The sequence below is a fragment of the Trematomus bernacchii genome, unplaced genomic scaffold, assembly GCF_902827165.1.
Source record: "Trematomus bernacchii unplaced genomic scaffold, fTreBer1.1, whole genome shotgun sequence".
Classification (NCBI taxonomy): Eukaryota; Metazoa; Chordata; class Actinopteri; order Perciformes; family Nototheniidae; genus Trematomus; species Trematomus bernacchii.
The window spans coordinates 16872692-16891549 of record NW_022987689.1 but is presented as its reverse complement, the minus strand read 5'-3'; the positions used below and the strand labels follow the sequence as shown (position 1 = coordinate 16891549).

At 39.9% G+C, this 18858-nt stretch overlaps 2 protein-coding genes across 2 annotated transcripts; both read left to right on the top strand.

Annotated features, from left to right (window-relative positions):
- Nucleotides 1-2781: 2781 nt before the first annotated feature.
- Nucleotides 2782-8028, top strand: fbxo36b (F-box protein 36b). Its single transcript, XM_034137644.1, has 4 exons — nucleotides 2782-2877; nucleotides 3996-4104; nucleotides 7125-7297; nucleotides 7525-8028. Exons 1-4 carry the CDS (start codon nucleotides 2782-2784, stop codon nucleotides 8026-8028), a joined length of 882 nt encoding a protein of 293 aa, XP_033993535.1.
- A 5023-nt stretch (nucleotides 8029-13051) lies between these two features.
- grk7a (G protein-coupled receptor kinase 7a) lies at nucleotides 13052-18392 on the top strand. Its single transcript, XM_034138264.1, has 4 exons — nucleotides 13052-13648; nucleotides 14861-15316; nucleotides 17361-17641; nucleotides 18050-18392. Exons 1-4 carry the CDS (start codon nucleotides 13052-13054, stop codon nucleotides 18390-18392), a joined length of 1677 nt encoding a protein of 558 aa, XP_033994155.1.
- The last annotated feature ends 466 nt before the right edge of the window (nucleotides 18393-18858 follow it).

Below are 18858 nucleotides of genomic sequence, written 5' to 3'. Positions count from 1 at the left end.
AACACTATGAAGGAGTACAAAGGACAATATTGAAGACTAAGGGACTGTTATGGGGAAATGTACAGTTTGGATTATATACAATACAGTATATGCTTCTTATGTTTTGTTTATGACTGTAAGCTCTGTGCATATCATTTGTAATCACAATTAAGTACATGTTATGTATGACAAGGACTGAGTTACCATTGGTAAGTATACACATACCTTATGGAAAAAAATACCTCACTACAATCTCCATAGGTACGGGTATATACTTTAAGACAATTAACAAGTTTCCACCCAAATCCATGATGATGCAGGTATTTCATTTCAAAAGGGATTTTTTTTTGTTACAATTGCAAAATGTGCGAAATTTCCTTTATTAAAGGTGGGGTAGGTAATTCACTTCAGAAGCACTTTTTGTTATATTCCATGGAATGCTCTTAACATCCCGATAGCAATGAATATATTAAATGCTTTGACAATAAATACATAAATGTCATCTGTGGAAGCCGTGGTGCTGTAAAAAGCACGACCAATCATCTGAGCCGGCCCGGCTGAAATAACTGGATGGCCTACCTGCCTGTCAGCCTTCCATCTGTGCACAAACTTATCTCGTGCCCTCATTGGTCATGTGCGCGTTCGTGTGTGTTGGAGGAGGGGCTCTATAAGGAAGTCTGAAGGAAGGCGCAGATTTTTTTCGGCTGCGCACTTTCAAATTCTAGCGCACTCGAGCTGGTTTCTCCATTCTTACCTACCCTACCTTTAACTTACAAGTTGCCTATGACTCAAAGCTTCAAAGCTTACGTCTTTTTAAACTACTGTAACATCCCAAGCAGGAGGATGCGATTCAGCTTTCATTCTTTTATTAATTTTGCCAGTATCTGTGAAATGGTTGTGGCTCTTTTTTGGTTTCAAACCAAGAGGCCACCATAGATTTGGAACTGGAGAGGCATGTCTACCAGAGCACAAACAAAGGGAAGACACAAGAAGTGCAGGCTTTGAAATTACTATTTGTATATCCTGTTACCCTACCTATTCTCTAAATGTTGGTAAAACTGTTAAATATACTCTTATTTAACCCCCTGTTTTCAGATATTCACTATATTTTATGAATATGGTAAAGACAAACGGAAAGACTGTTAAGAAAGCTTCAGGGTTGAGAAACAAGTGGTGTATGAGAAACAAGTGGTGTAGTTTTTCACATGGTTGCGGGTGACATGTCCTCTCGATGACAGGTTAACCAGAAAAAATGTACAACCTTTTAAAACTAAAAATATGTATGAAAAGTTTTATCACTACACTTCCTTGATAGCTGTCTTCTTCTTTGCCTTCAGAAGAACAGAATGAGGAGGAATGTTGCTCTCCCCTCAGTTTGCTTTAAATTAGGCCGAGGAAATAACTGATGTAGGGATTACTACATTACTTGATCAGCCTGGGACTCTGGCGTACTAGTTTCTCAATTGTGCCACCAATGACTAACAATGAATTTGACAATGTGTTTCTTGTCTTTGCAAGAATAGGTTAGTAAATGTGTACATATATAAATATATGTATAAATAAATTAAAAGATTTTTAACTACAATGTTGACTTTGTGTAACTATATATTGTGATTATTCATTCAGACAGGTGACTCAGGTGACCGTTTGTGAGGTGTATACATTCTCATCTGAAATGATTTGGGACTAATACAACAGCTGTGTGAGTAGTCCTGTCCCTGTGAAGGTTGTAATAGGAATTTTCTTGCGGAAGCTAATATCGTATCCATTTAATACCTTTCAATGAAGATTGAATATTAGAAAGGTGTCTCGGTTTAAACAAACAAAAGCTAAGCCCCCAAAGTAGACATATGGTTGAATAAACACTAGGTAGCCTACTGTTATCCTTTAGTAAGGAATAATTCATTGCAGAGCTGTTGTATTAGACCAGGGGTGTCAAACTCAATTTCATCCCGGGCCACATCAGCATTATGGTTGCACTCAAAAGAGCCGGTTGTAACTTTAAGACTATATAAATATAGTTTGGGATTGTGGGAAACGGTATTTCGATCTCTCTGTCTGTAGCCTACACACAAACTGAAAGATTGACAATAAAGTTGACTTTGACTTTTGACTTTGATATACATATATACAAGTCTTTTCACTGCGCATGACACAAAATGAGATGCACAGTGACGTGTCCTAAACCTATCGATTAGAAAATTATAAAAGTAGGGTAGACATGTGGAGATTATCCGACTGAACAAAACATGATCCGTCTCTTAAATGTGTGTCAACCACAGACCTTATTTCGAGCTATTTTCCAAAATCCAATGGAGAAATTGCATTGCTTTTTTGTCGAAGGAACCCATGCGCAGCTTACTTCCGGGTTTAGGACGCGTCACTGTGGCACTCTATTGTGAGACATGTAGTTTATGGGCAACGTGGTTCTGTAAAGCGGCATGTAACCATAATAACCGTATTATATTGTTTCCAAGCTCTTGCGGGCCACATACAATGGAAGTCGCGGGCCGGATTTGGCCCACGGGCCTTGAGTTTGACACCCCTGTTTAGACTCAAAGCAAAGTGTAGTTAACAAGCAACTGAGTTTTGTGCATTGGGGTGTATATTTTATATTATCATATCGAGCAACCATTCCCTGTTAACCTTTGTCTTGCATACGTTCTTCTGTATGCCATTTTCTTTAGTTTAAAACGTGCTAAATGATAACTTTGTTCACATGTAGCTTCTTGCTTGGACCTAGTCATGTCTTCAGCTCTCCACCTGAGAAAGCAGTTGCCATGACAACACAGACAGTTTGATATGGCGTCCCTGTTAACAGACCCGTTGTTTGAGAAGTCCGGACGCGGTCCACCACCAAACAAGAACTTTTATCATTTTGCTATCACCAAGTCAGGTGTAAGTATAGATATTGTATAATTATAATTACTCTACTGCATTGCTAGCATGAACTAATGTTAACGTTTTATTAACGGTAACGTTAGCTAGCTAAACCTGCTGTAACCACAGGAACTTTGCCTCACGTGCACGCAAGCGGCATGGCAGTTGAATGCTATTTATGTTAGCTTCTAATGTTAAATAGCTACTTTTTAACTTGGATATGTTTGCTCATTAAATTGTTTAAACAACGTCTGGATAGAATAACCGTAGTAAGACCATTTGTGGAAAAAGTACTCAGATGCTCAACTTGAGTAAAAGTACTAATATCACATTTTAAACATACTCCATTACAAATACATGTCGTGAGTTCAAAATGTTACTTAAGTAAATGTACAAAAGTATGATCAGCTAAATGTACTCAAGTATCAAAAGTAAAAATACTTAATATACAGTCAATACTACTCATTTGAGAAAGGGTTATAAACACAACATGTTACCAAGTAAAAACTACTTACAAGTGTAATAGTTAGAAACTTATGTCTGCCTAAAGACTAGGCTATGATAAGACAAAATGCAAACTAAAACCTTAAAATGGAAAAATAATACCGAATCAAAGGTCAGTATAAAAAATAAGACAGATAATGCTAACATTTTTTTTTGAAATATCTCATATCGAAGGCATTTAATAAACTGCATATTTGGGGATAAGTTAGATATACAATTTGTTATTAGTTCAAATATTAAATGTGCACCTCGTAGTTTCTGAGATTCAGCGACATTTCTATCATATTTAGCCATTGGGCACATGGGCCTGCTGTTTATTTCTATTTATGGAACAGTAGTCACATGTGCTGGAAGACTAAATATAGCATGATAAGAAATACTCACTTTTCAGCCAACTGTTTGACCTATTTTCAAAATGTCTCCAGATATGCCCAGAGAACGACATTTATTACCACTATGGATGTACTGTGTACATAGATTAGTCTGTTTTACAGTTCCCTTTTCTTTATTTTTTTAGATGTAAATAACAGTATTATATTGTTGAGGGTATAACACCTTGAGGAAAGCTGTGTTTTTTAGAGCTTGATGTGAAAATATTTAACAGCAAAGATCCTTTCAACGGTCACTCCCAGGTGATATGGAGATGGTGGAAGATATCTCCCAGAAATGTGGACAGATACTCCAAACCCGGGGAGTTGAAGGAGTCTCACCAGGACTTCTTAGATGACGCTTTGCTCCAGAGTAAGAGCTTTATTATTTACCTCTAAACTGTTTGGTTTGCATTACTTTTTATCATGTGGTCAGAAATGCATAATAGTGCTTTAGGTATTCATAGCTTCATGTACAGATTGTAGTGATGTGTCGGTCGCGAACGAGCCGATTCTTTTGAACGGCTCTTTGGTACGAACGAGGGGAACCGAGTCCTACTTGGTGAGAGCCGTTCTTGTTATCGTTCAATCGTTGGTCCGCACTCACTGCCTGCCAAAATCCACTCGCCTTTTAACCCTTGTGCCCTCCTCGGGCATTTTTGTACATTTTTCCTGACTTTTTTTTTTGATTTGGTAATCATTTCAGCTGTGTTACAGCTTTTGGCATGGATTTTTGCAAGAAGTCTTCTTTTGAGTCAAATTTTTTAAATCCAATGTCGTTTACTGAGGGTCCGGCCCACCATCCACCACCACGGGGGGCTTTCTTCTCACAATCTGTGAGGACACCCTGGTTTTCCCCAGCTCCTGGGAGAACGACCTCCGTTCTTCTCTGTCCCCTCACTGTGGGCTGGACCCTCAGTGTCCTCTCCACTTTCAGATGAAGGGTCAGAGGAACTCAAAGAAATGCTGGACTCCAGAGAGCATTCAGTGTCAGACCCCAGCTCGAACCTTGTGTCTTCTTCAGATGAGTCCTGCAGCTCGCTGGCAGAAGAAGGCTGCAAGATTATTTCTGAAGTCTCTTCTGCACTGAAATGCTTCTTCATTTGAGTTCCTTCTCTTTGCTCCAGGTCTTTCTCCTTCTCTGCTCACTAATGAAATAAGCCCTTGGTCAAACTGCATGTTTATCTTTGGCAGCCAGGTGCATAAACACACTAACAGTTGTTTTTTGTTTTTGAGTAATCAAGCAGCTCTTCAAAGACACATCAAACACAGCCCTCAAAAGATGGCCTTTTGTTCCCATGAAATGATCTGTGCATGCTTACAGATTCTCACACACACACACACACACACACACACACACACGCACACACACACGGAGAGGGAGGAGAGGTGTGTGCTGGTTGTGCACAGGCCTAAAAAAATGTTGTTCTATCACCTGAGAGCACCAGGTCACATGCTGCAGGACCTGCTAGTCTGCTGCTGGAAATGACACACACACACACACACACACGCACATATACACACACACACACACGCACACGCACACGCACACGCACACACATACATATACACATACACACACACCACTCTCGGGGCCCCCTGGTAGTCACACGGCTCCATAATATAACTGGCAAAAATTTAAGAATTTCATGCATCGGCCTACAGTGGGAAAATGGTTTAATCTGTTGGAATAGAGTAGAAATATCAAATATCACTACTTTTCTTCTAAATGAAATGCTGACATTACAAAATGCATGGTTTTATACTGCAATGGCAGTGAGATCAACAAATGTGGTCTGAATGGAAGTCAATGAGGCATTTTTGAGATAAATGAAATAATGAAACAGGCGTTTAAAGGGTTAAAATCGAAACCGAAAATGGTAGTTTTGAGTACGTTAGAAGTTGTTTATGTGATTCATGAAAAAAAAGTTGAAAAAAATATTGATGTATGATGATTTAATAGAAGTTGTTTGGGGCGTGTACATTTTTGCCACGAAGGTGTCCAGAGGTAGTATCTGATACTACGTAAAAAATAATAATGCAGTCAAATCAATTTTGTTGCTAATCTTTGACACATCCAAGACTCTAATAACCACCAAAGTTCCATCCCTCTACTAATTATTATATTGAAAGAAATTCATTTTTTGTGTTTTTTTGTAATAAATAATGAAATAATTCAAATAATTAAACAGGCATTTAAAGGGTTAAAATCCAGAAAAGTATTGAATGTTTGCTAGTTCTGAGTATGTTATAAGTTGTTTATGTGATTCATGAAACAAAAAGTAGAAAGAAATATTGATATATGATGATTTAATAGAAGTTATTATGGGCGTGTACATTTTTGCCACGAAGGGGTCCAGAGGTAGTATCTGACACTACGTACAAAATAATAATGCAGTGAAATCAATTTTGTTGCTAATCTTTGACACATCCAAGACTCTAGTAACCACCAAAGTTCCATCCCTCTACTAATTATTATATTGAAAAAAATTCATTTATTGTGTTTTTTGTCATAAATAATGAAATAATTCAAATAATTAAACAGGCATTTAAAGGGTTAAAATCCAGAAAATTATTAAATGTTTGGTAGTTTTGAGTACGTTATAAGTTGTTTAAGTGATTCATGAAAAAAAAAGTAGAAAGAAATGTTGATGTATGATGATTTAATAGCAGTTATTATGGGCGTGTACATTTTTGCCACGAAGGGGTCGAAAGGTTGAAAATTCGAGGAGGGCACAAGGGTTAAAAAGCTTGATTTTGTTCCCCAAACGTATTCTGTGAAGACCCGCCCCTACTCTGATTGGTAGGTTTCAGCACGAGGAGTGAGATGGGGTGGGTCTTAACGGAATACGCGAGAGAGAGAAGTCATAACAAGTGGTACAGGACAGGTAGACGACGTGTTTTTCGGATGGAAAATGAGCCAAACGCGAAAACGCAGCAGCATTTGGATGCACTTCAACCAAAACCCAGGCAGTGATAAAGCGCACCATTTGTAAAGGCAAAATATCCTTTAAAGCAGGGTCAACAAATAATCTCCATCGCCACTTAAAAGCACACTACTAATATTAAGAGTTGTGTGAATTTCATTCAAGGCAAGGCAACTTTATTTACTTAACACATGCAGAGGGTAAATTCAAAGTACATTCAATGACATGATGACATGGATATGGCGCCACCTTGTGTCATGTTTACAATGCCGATTATTGACATTAGGTCTGGCAATACAGTCAATCATTATCCTGGTGATTATTTTGCAGATAAACCTAGAAACCTTAAAAAAACGGCTCTTTTGAACGGCTCTTTTGAACGGCTCTTTGAAAGGAACGGAGCCATAAGATCCGGCTCCCTTCAAAGAGCCATAATTCCCATCACTAAATTGTGGCTTCTCTCCAGGTGAGGTCAGTATGGTTTTTGGTCGTCGAATCTTGCAGTACACCAAGGCGTTGTGCCAAGACCATTACGACTATCTGGAGCGCCTGTCTGACTCCATACTGCTGCGGATAATAAATGATCTAGAACTGGAGGACGTGGGTCAGCTTGGACGAACGTCACACAGGTTCAGGGAGGTGAGTTCCAGAGACACATAAAGACAGATGTGCAACAAGAAAACTATCCTGAGATTAGAAACATTAACTCTGTTATTTAAGGTTTCATCACTGCACATTTTTATCTTGGATACATTGTTAAAAAAACAAAACTGTTATTAAATGAGAAGTAATATTAGATTCCTATTGTTTTTATAAATGTGTAATTAAATCAATGCAAATGGTTGAGTTTGTCTTGTGCTCCTCAGCTATGTGGCTCAGAGGAGTTTTGGGAGCAGGCGGTGCATCGTCGCTGCAACACAGTGTCCCCTGAAGTAGCATCTCTGGCTCTGGAGGTGGGCTGGCGCAGCATCTTCTTCACCAGCAAGCTGCAGCTGCAGAAACTGATCAGCCGCAGGAGGCTGAAGGCAGAGGAGCCACCAGAAGGACAGCTCTCTGACCCAGATATAAAGGCAGAGGAGTCTCCGGGTGACAGCTCAGAGATAGACCAGGCATCTGGATCTGAGAAGGAATCTCCCCCTGGCATTATCCCAAAACTAAGCCTTGGCACTGATCCTGGAGCTGGCTTTGACCACAGCTCCTACTGTGATGTTGACCCTGAGTCAGATCTAGAGGCTGGCTCTGACTCCAGCGTGCCTGCACTTTGCCAACTGTTTGAGGAAACAGGAAAACCCTGTGTGGAAACAACTGAGCAGAACAGTGCGCCGAACAACAGCAGAGGAGACTTCAGTGCAGAGCCAGATAAGCCATGAACCTCCGTCGGTTGTGTATTGATGAATTAAATATATTATATTCTTAATATTTGTCAAATATAAATGTTTTTTAAATATTTGATATGATTATTAAGATCCTCTCAGGATATTTGGGGACATACCCATGTGCCATGATTCTTCAGGACTATTGTAGATGATACTCATTATTCATTGTAATAACATTGTACGTAGTAAATGTCGTATAAAGGTAATATTCAAAATGCCATTTCGTTGTCTCTGGCGTTTCATTCCTGAATTCATTTGAAGTAAAAAACCTCATATTTCTGGCAACTATCCGATGACACTCGACACAAACATGGTAAAAAGGATTATCTTTTTTAAATTATGGATGCTTTTTCACTTATCAATAAGATACTTCATATATTTGGGTGCCTAAATACGTGATCATTGGTATCTGGGTTACTTCTTGAGTGAGTTTTTTGGGAACCTTGGCAGTTTCTTCCTCGCTGCAGGGACATTCTACAGATGGCCAGTCCGCCCCTGAAAAATGTCTATGCACACGTTATTATTAATAATAATAATACAAATAATAATAAAAACAAAATTAATTATTAATTATTGTTTCTTTATTTGTAATCATCTCGCGACCCCCACTTTGGGAACCCCTGCTGGTGCTAATGGTCCATCCTGTGCTCAGCTCATATTGACTTCAAGAGTGTCTTTCCATCTGCACTTTGCTTCATGTTGGTATGCTTTAAGTGTCTGCGAATATTTTAAGCATTTTTCTGATGTTTCAAATTGTATTTGAGAGTCTCAAAATGAATAGTATTTTCTGAAATGCTAGATAAAGAGTGATGAAGACCGACACAACTGGACTCCGAAAGCTCCCCTAGAAATATCTCTGAATTTGTAACTGCACTTTGTAACTGAAACCTAAACGGTTTTATGTAAAACACTGAGCTTGAGAGTCAGTTTGAGCAGGGATTAGCCAGATGTGAGTCGCAGCCACCTGTGCTACTGCCTCCTCTCTTTAAAGGGACATTTCACTTTTAATTCTGATTGCATGTAGTCTGTGCTGGTGTCTCTCAAGATGCTTTCAGATCTAGCCTTGTGTCCAGAGAGCACATCAAAGTGCTTCCTATACCTCTGAAATATATCCCCAGAGAGGGAAGCAGTTCACTGCCCTTTTGGAAAATGTTGGGTCCTGTCAGGAGGATGAATAATTCCAAAAGGCCATCGATTCTAGAATTCATCTTCTTTTGCCTTTAGCCACAACCAAGCATTCACATCTACATGCATTTAAGTTACTTATTTTTCTGGCCTGTCGATACCTCCCTAAGGTCCCTTATTCTACGTCCACACACCTTTGCCTGATTTGAGACACAATAGTTGAAAGCATAGTGGAATGGGACTTCTTCATCAGGTATTCTTCACAACATGTTTGAGTCCTTCTCTATGTGTCAACCTCACCAGCCATCTGATCCAAGTTACTGCCATATGGTAACCTGAAGGTGAGCTAATTTCCCTGAGGGCCAGACAATTTGACCTCCGATCTCATAAAAGATCAACAAAGTCAATCACTGACCTTTTACTCACCATACAGTGTCAGATCAGGTAAGCCAATCAGACACCCTGTTCCAGTGCTTTGCAGAATGAGGGTTGAATTCTTCCAGTTTTTCTCTTCCGTCACCAGGTATTGTTATCATCAGCATCTGAATGGCAAACAACAGTCAGCCAGCCTCCTTTTCTAAGTGTGGCAGTCCCATCAAGTATATCTTGTTATCTGCCAGTCAACTCTCGTCCAAGTGGCACCCTGGGGGACTGAAAGTTACCCTGTATTTGAGGAGCTTTAAACGGTCATTCTTTATAAAAGCCAGCTTGGTGTGACTTGATTGGATGCAAAAATAAGTCAGTTTTCAGAGAACACTATGAAGATAAAATCCAACTTCTAACTTGATTTATTAACTCAGTAAACATTTCCCCGACAATTGCTAGTTTAGAATAGGAGTAGTAGTATACCGGCTTCACAACCTGAACTGCTGTGGCTTGTTCGCTTGTTATGTCAGGTTTGCTGCTTTCTGTGTGTTTTTAGAAGATGAAAGATCATTGTAACATTTGGTCTCCTAAAAATATCATGATTCATCACGATTTCAAAATTCTCGTAAGATTGTTAAGGTTTGGAATTCACCTCGGTTGGTTTTGGTAACGGTTGTCCGGCAGCGAGTCTCACAAAAGTTTTCGGCAAGTTTGGCAAATTGAGGGTAATTAATCTAAGTTCAACGGTTTAATACTGTTGTTGGTGACTCTCATTTTCTTAAATCATGCTCTTGCCCTGTACAACTCCGGAGATACCACCACCAAATGCAAATTATGATTAAGCTTATAGGCCTAGGCCAGCTTTGGTCAGCTCTTCACCTACCTTGATTGAGACAACAACGTAGGGATGCACCCAGTGGCGGACTGGCCATCGGGACGTGCGGGACGAATCCCGATGGGCCGGTACTGAAGTGAGCCGGGCGGACAATGTGGGCTGGTCGGATAAGTCACTAGCAATTACTTTTCACTACATTACATTTAATTTAGCTGACCCTTTTATCCAAAGCGACCTACAATAAGTGGTTGTCTTGTATTTAGATTATTTTAAATGTCCTCCTTGTTTTACTTGATTTTATGTATTTGATTATTAAGCACTAGAAAATACATGTTTGTTTATTGTATTTCACACCTTTTTTTCCACTGCTAAGTTGGGAATACTTTACCTCGTCTGCCTTTTTTTGTGAAAAACCTGAGAGGCCATAAGAGGATGTAGGGAAACCAGGCAAAGACCATGTAGTGAACCATGTGGGTGATGGGATGAGTGTGTGCTGCCCATCGTAACATTTCCTCAGGCCAGGCTAATCCTCCCAAGGTTAAGGGCACAGATTTCTCAAAGAGCAAACTCCTATTTTAGAAAAAAAATACAGCTGCTCAATTTCTCAATTACTTTCTTAATTTCCCTTGTCGGCACTGTGTTACCTAATCATATATTGCTTTTCACAACAGTTTGTTTAAGGCTGGTGGCCCTCATTGAAAGTGATATGGGTCATCAGGGATCCCATAGAGTGACGTATTAGCACCTATTTGACCCCTCTGGTAAAAGGTGAAACCTATGACCTCATTCCATCGACTCAGGAGGCTAAAGTGCTTTACTTACCCTATGATCCATTTACAACATGATTGACATTTGACGGTTTTGATATGTATGCCAGTGCTCTTAAACTGTCATGTATGTCTTTCTACTAAAATGTTGAATCTCGAATTATAGTTTGGAAAGACATTAGTAAATAAGATGTTACTGAGATTGCGATCTATTCTGTCCTTTCTTGATGTAATTGGTAACCTTTTGTGTTTTTTTCATGTTTAAATCCAAACAAAGACTGGGTCTGGAATCCTCTGCAAGGCAAGCAAAGCTCTTGATCTTGTGCTGGAGCTTGAGACCATTTGAGAAAGGATTAGCTAATATTATCCGAGGTTTACGTACTGAATTAGCCTACATCCACATTGCTGTGTCTGGTTGGAGGAAAGTGCCTCAACAGTGCAATACAAAAGTAATGCAATTCTTTTTATGTAAGCAGTCTTATACTAGAATTACAATATATTCAGAATACAGATTCATATTCAAAGCTAATTTAATGTTTACACTAAATTAAAAAAAATGGTGTTTGCCTGAAATCTTCTGGCTTTCCTCATCGTGGTGTTTGTTATATTATTGTGTCAGGTGTATTACAAAGCTCCTCGCTTTATCCTTAGTTCTGTCACATGATTAAAGTCATGTTCCTTAGGCTTTTCTAAGTGTTGACTTGACAAACTGGTACCTGACGTTTGAAACATACGTTTGAGTAATGTAGGAATAGTAACAAAACATTTTCATTGGTACTAAATTCAGTTTTATTTTCCATTTTGCATTTTATCGTATTTTCTTTTACAATGTTATGCTGTTTATTGGTTGAAAGAAACAGAATAAGAATACTTGATGGTAATTGCTCAGATCAGTGATGCGAAAATAAAATGTTCTATTACCTTAAAATCTGTACATTTTGCAACGCTACCTTAAAATATGGACTCTTCAAGTACACCAGATCCTAGGAATATGTGTGCACCCAAATGACCATTTATCAAAGACTGAAACGTTTGTTTGAGTTTGATCCCGCCACATGTCCAAGGGTCCTTGGGCAATATGATGAATCCCAAATTGCTTCAAACATTAACTATATGATTGTGTGTGGGAATGTTTATCAAGCCTTATGAGCGGTTGGCACATTGTATGTGTGTGTAAATGGGTGTCTGCTGACTTGTGTTGTAGGGACTGTAAGTGGCTGTCAAGACTAGATTTAGTTATTGTAAAGTGGTTGTCACTTTGCAGACAGATTAGGAGTATCTGCTCTGTTTAGACTGTGAGGAGGAAAGTGAAAAAGATGATGATGCCATACCGTAGATCTTTACCACATTGACTTTCTCAGTTAAAATATTTCATCATTATTCTGCTCAAGGCTCCAAAGACAACATTATTATCTAATCAAATGGTACGATATCCTGTGTAAACCAAAGTATTTCTCAACGTTCACAAGAGGACCCTACAAAAACTGTAATGACAATTGTGTTAAAGGTGTCTATATCTTGAATTTTCTGCATCCTTAACTCTCCCACCATGAAATGCATAGTCAAAGAAGCCAGTGGACCACTGTTAGAGACTACTGAGCACCATGAACAAATATAGAGGGCTACAAAGCCTCTTAGGACAGAGCCCGCTTACGATTCCCTTTCCGTGCACAGCATCCTTGAATAGTCCATACAAAGATCCTTAAGCCAAAATCCCTCCCTGGTCTTTAATTCTAAATGAGTAATTACTGGGTGTGTCAGTGTGTCTTAGGTTTGCAGGTAGTCTGGATGAAGGGGCTCATTTGCTCGCTGGCTCTGGAGCGAATTGCACTCACACACATTCTGAAAGACGCTTAGGCTATCCGTGGGGAACCGTTGAAGAACCCAGTCACTTAGGGGGAGCAGACCACTAACAGCCGCCAAGATGTGTGACATGGGGGGACTGGATAACCTGGTGGCCAACACGGCCTACCTAAAAGCCCAGGGTGGTGATGACAAGGAGATGAAAAAGCGCCGCCGCAGCTTGGCTCTCCCCAAGCCTGAGGTATGTGCTGCAGTGAGAACCTCCCTCGAAAAGGATTTTTCATCGCTTTGTGAAAGGCAGCCTATCGGCAAAAAATTCTTCCGTGATTATTTGGTAAATAACCCTGAGTTTAAGCTTGCTGCTGATTTTCTGGATGAGCTTCACGACTGGGATCTGAGTGAAGGTCCTCCAAAAGACAAGGCACGTAAAAACATCCTGACGAAGTATTGCAAGGCTGATTCCAAGAGTTTCCTAATCTTTCTTACCGGGGAGCCTGCTGACAAAGTAAAGGCTGTGACAGATGCCACGTTTGAAGAGGTGATGAAAGGCACAGTCCAGGATGGTGTAAGAGAGTTTCTGAAAGACAAACCCTTCTCAGATTACCAGGCCAGCCCATTCTTTGATAAATTCCTTCAATGGAAAGAGTACGAGAAACAGCCCATCAGTGACAAATACTTCTATGAGTTCAGAACTCTTGGCAAAGGAGGCTTCGGAGAGGTAAGCATGCAAACACTTCTACATATACTTCTCTAGAAGTCTTTTGAAATATGTGTTAAGGCAAATATTTTATATTTTAACCTGCTTTTAGTTGCATAGCTCTCCCAGTTGTTAAATAGGATGGTGTTTTCAGGTCCAAAATGTGTGTTTTCATAATATTTTCAATAATATATTAGAAAAGATAAGAAAGGAGATACAAATGTGTGCTTCAAGAATTGTGGTGCAGTATCAGTGTTGATCTTTTCTTAAGAAAATCCCTAAGCTGAAGTTGTTTATTTGCTTTAAAGCGTAAGGAAGGGTATTGTAGGCAAGGTGATTACACCTAACATAATCATGAGGATTTACCTAGTCTCAAGGTGACCATGAAGTCATGAGACATAGTCATACCTCTTGAACCTTAAGAATCATGGCTAACGTTTCATGAAGTAACAAATGCAAAGCCACAATGCAGAAAAATAGTGGTCTTGCATTTATAGAACTAACATGGTTTCAATACTACTTGATTTTATTGTCATATCAATATCAAGATCTAGTTTTTAAATTCAGACACAAATATGACAGTAGATTGTATAAAAAAGCCTTTAAAATATTCACAATTGATAAGAGATGTTTGAAGAAAATCAGAGGCACAGGGGACCCAGAATCGAGCCTTGAGGAACCTCTTATCTGACTCAACCTGTTAGCAATAAGCTTGAGAATGCAACCCAACATAAGTTGATGAGACATTTAACTATGATTACGGTAATGTTTTTACCGTATAATGTTGTATATTGTAATGGACAACCAATTTTTAGTTATTAATGTAACTTGCTCAATAGTGCAATATAGTGGATAAACCTTATCCTCTGTTTACAGGGAATGATTGAAACCATTAGTAAATGTTAAGATAAGACAGGTTGCACATAGTTACCAAGATTTAAAGCTGGCAAGGTTCAAGTTTGGTTGACTTCTTGAACCAGTTTTAATCCAACCAATGATTCTAAATCAGTGTTATTGAGCATTATTTGTAATAATATCAATTGTGGATCATGACATTTGTGATGACATACATTGATGATGTACAGGTATTCTTTTAGTTTATTTAGGGAGCTTTATCTCCATCCCCCCTTTAAAACAGAGAACAAGCAGCAGTCTCCTGATCAATCAAAAGATACATTCTTGGGCATTGATTATAACATAGGTCCTTTTTAACAACTCATCTGTCTTTCTCAGGTGTGTGCTGTTCAGGTGAAGAACACAGGCCAGATGTATGCCTGCAAGAAGTTATGTAAAAAGCGACTGAAGAAGAAGGGTGGTGAGAAGATGGCCCTGTTAGAGAAGCAGATCCTGGAGAAGGTTAACAGTCTGTTTCTGGTCAACTTGGGCTACGCCTATGACACCAAGACCCACCTGTGCCTTGTCATGACCCTGATGAATGGAGGAGACCTCAGGTACCACATTTACAACATAGGCTATGATGGCAAGGGTGTGGACAAGGGCATCGAGATGAAGCGCATCATCCACTACACAGCGCAAATCACCACCGGGATTATGCATTTGCACGAAATGAATGTCGTATACCGTGACATGAAGCCGGAAAATGTGTTGCTGGATAGCTTTGGCCAGTGCCGACTTTCGGATTTGGGTCTGGCTGTAGAGCTTGTTCCAGAGAAGACCATCACCCAGATGGTGAGTACAAACAAAACTGGTTGAAAAACACTGGTTGAATGGCAATTCCAGTTTGGAGTACTCATTAGCATTGCTAACATGATAATGGGAATCATAGCAAGATTGTGAACCCTCATGGGTGCTTTTTTTATTTTTCAAAGTCTTTGAAGTTGCATACACCAATGTGCAGGCAATGACTCTTCCCTGATTCTGTTACATGTATAGGATCTTTAAACCAACAAGAGTTTGATGACATCATCCTCTATATGGTTGGAGTTTAAGAAAACACATACTCATGTCTGTGTCCACCTTTCTTAGTTCAGTTTGAGTCAAAAACTGAGCTCAGGCTTAGACAAGCTGTCCATCTTCGTAGGGTTTTTACTTTAAATCCGGACAGGGATTACCGGATTGCTCAAAGATCTGTGCAATGAGTCTCTGAAGCCATTATATAAATCATTTGATCCTTTAGCAGTCAGATTATAGCCTGGCAATTTATAGGCCACAATTTTGTGTAGGGACTAGGTCATAGACATTAGTGGACCAATTCTTTTTAAAGTAGCAGTCTATAAATACCAGTTTCCCTCAAAAACGTTACCTTGAGAGAGTTGCCTCAGCTGAGTGTAGTTTTTGACCAGGACACTTTTTTAAGTCTGTAGCCTGCAATACTTCATGACACAGTTCTCATGTCATCATTGAGTTCAGTTTGATGTTACACCACATTGCTTCTAACTGAGGATTTCTCCACAATGTGCCTAAGAAAAGGTTGTCATTAACAAAACACCATGATGACATTGGTCACTGAGCTCTAAAGGCTAGGCTAGACAAAGCCTAAAAATGACCTGAAAAAAGATGCCAAATTTTGCACCAGGGTTCCTTTAGGACTTACTTGCGGTAGCAAAGAGTAAGCTCTCGGCTCCATGAAAGTCCAGTAAGCTCATTATCCAGTACTCTGATGCTCCTCCACCAGCCAAAGTGACTGGGCTCACCTCCTACAGGCAAGGCTGGCTTTGGGCCCCTAATCTTCTTAGTGGGCATTACACAAGTCTGTCCCTGATTACACTGACAGATCCAGGTAAAAGCTGAATATGTTAAGACATGTTAGTTTGCAAACACGTTGACTTTGACCTAGCAAAAATGGGATCAGTTTCTTGCAACTAGGATCAGAATAATCTTGATGATTACGCATAGTAGAGTTTTGCCCCTTTAAGTGACCAGAGTGTGTAGGGTAACCATTTCCAACACAGTTCCAAAAAGCCACCAGAAAAAGTTCAAAACAATGCAAGAGTTTAAACATTTGCATAGGGAACATGGAAGTAAGTACAAGGACGTAAAAGGGTGAAGAATGTGTCAATAAAGTATCATGCCTTCACTAATCTCACAGTAAGGATTCTTGTAGTTGAAGTAAAGACCAGATCTTGAAGTACCATGCACACATTTAAAAAGTGCACGAGATGTTGAATGATGCTGTGTCAAATGTCATCATAATACAAACACCAGAAACCTATGGATCTCTTTTGAAAATATATTTTTTTAGTCGCAAAGGTTGAGTTCTTGGCTCCATGCCTGTTTGTAGTGTGTGTGCATTACTTACAGAGGCATGGCTAGGTGTTGTCTGGATCTTCCTTATTTATTTTGGTGGGTGTAGCCTCCAGAAATGGCCAGGCTTTATATAAGAGGCTGGGCAGCTCTGTCAATGTAAGACGCACATGACTCTTGACAGGTACTAGGCTTATCATTAGGATTAGGGCTGCAGGTGAGGTCAGACATGGAGAGGGAGGGATGAGGGGGGGGGGGGGGGGGGGCGGGAGTACGCAAGAGAGGGAAAGGTGAAAGTTACACAGAGAGAAAGAAACAATAGAATAAAGCTTTCAGTAACCCAGGGTATAATACTGTGCAACCCTTGTCCATGGGGACCTATGAAGGGCATGGCTCAAAGTGTTGTTTAGAAGTCTTTCCTTCCACAAGACCTATAGGCACAACATGCTGTCTAGTCTCTTGGGCAACAAGGAAAACATGTATTAAGAGAATGTACAGATTCATATTCAAACGTCCCCATCTCCTTCAGGCTGGTACTGGAGCCTACATGGCCCCTGAGCTCCTGACCAAAACTCCATATAGGACATCAGTGGACTGGTGGGCCCTGGGCTGCAGTATCTACGAGATGGTGGCTGGCTACACACCTTTCAAAGGGCCCGAGAGCAAGAAAGAGAAGGTGGAGAAGGAGGAGGTACAGCGCCGTATCCAGAACGAGGAACCAAAGTGGGAGCACAAGTGCTTCGATGCTCCCACCAAGGACGTCATCCAGCAGTTCCTCAAGAAGAAGATTGAGGAGCGCCTGGGCATTAAGTAAGAGGTTCTTCCACTCTTTTAGGCAAGCCACATGCTGTTTGTGTGTGTTTCAAGTTTTCAGTCAATTGTAATTTTTGTAACTGTATATTTTTCGAAAAAATAAACCGGAAATCAGTTACACATATCATTTAAGATTTAAACGTTTTTGATCCGCTGTAATGGGTGTTAAGGATCAGAGATTGGAATAACAATGAATGAATGAACTGGTTTAGTAAGAGGAAAAATAACACAAATTGTGTCTAGATGGTGTCTCGATTTGCGATAACTTCACAAGATGGTTAAGCAGTGAGCTCAAGATTCTAGACCACATAAACTAAATCTAAACCTTAACCAACATGTTGTCTAAACCCGTGCAGCCAGTGTTCTTGATTCAGTCTGAAAGAATACTTTTTACTTTCTTACCAGGAACAACTTGGAGGATCCCAGGAAGCACGTGTGGTTCCAGACCATCAACTTCCCCCGTCTGGAGGCCGGGCTGGTGGATCCTCCATGGGTGCCCAAGCCCAACGTCGTCTACGCCAAGGACACCGACGACATCGCAGAATTCTCCGAGATCAAGGGCATAGAGTTTGACGCCAATGACAATAAGTTCTTCAAGGAGTTTGGCACAGGCGCTGTACCCATTCAGTGGCAGACGGAGATGATCGAGACTAAACTGTTTGACGAGCTCAACGACCCCAACAGAAAAGCGGGCGGAGGAGGAGACCCCGATGACGAGAAGAAGTCGGGCACGTGTATATTGCTGTGAGATGTTCGATGTCGTATACCAGTTATAACAATCAGTCTTGTGTTCTTTATTGATGCCATCACAATGTTTACACAGTGAAAAGTGCTGATTAAGAACATGGCAAAGATAGTTTTAGTATTTAATATTAAACTTTTTTTGATCCTAAACCTCATAATTAAGATTGACCACTGCATTGACATCAAAGTGGTCGTTTTTTTTTTTTTTTTTTAAACAATTGTATGTATTGTATATAAGAAAAAGAGTATCTATCTATCTATGCACAGGGCAAAGATGTAAGTCATCTAAAATATAGTATTTATTAGTAAGAAAACAATACCGAACTCTTCACTGATTCCCTCTACTGTTGGTGCTATGAGGCTCAACTTAGTGAGACATGGGGACGTTTTAGCCCTGAAGAATGTGTGCAGGAGAAACATGTAGAGGAGTTGGAGAATAAGTTCCTGTACCAGGAATGTGCAGGTTGCCC

Coding starts and splice junctions, on each gene's coding strand:
- fbxo36b (XM_034137644.1), top strand. CDS start 2,782: ATGGCGTCCCTGTTAACAGACCCGTTGTTTGAGAAGTCCGGACGCGGT. Junction 2,878..3,995: donor TTGCTATCACCAAGTCAGGT/GTAAGTATAGAT, acceptor GGTCACTCCCAG/GTGATATGGAGATGGTGGAA. Junction 4,105..7,124: donor AGATGACGCTTTGCTCCAGA/GTAAGAGCTTTA, acceptor GCTTCTCTCCAG/GTGAGGTCAGTATGGTTTTT.
- grk7a (XM_034138264.1), top strand. CDS start 13,052: ATGTGTGACATGGGGGGACTGGATAACCTGGTGGCCAACACGGCCTAC. Junction 13,649..14,860: donor GCAAAGGAGGCTTCGGAGAG/GTAAGCATGCAA, acceptor TGTCTTTCTCAG/GTGTGTGCTGTTCAGGTGAA. Junction 17,642..18,049: donor GAGGAGCGCCTGGGCATTAA/GTAAGAGGTTCT, acceptor CTTTCTTACCAG/GAACAACTTGGAGGATCCCA.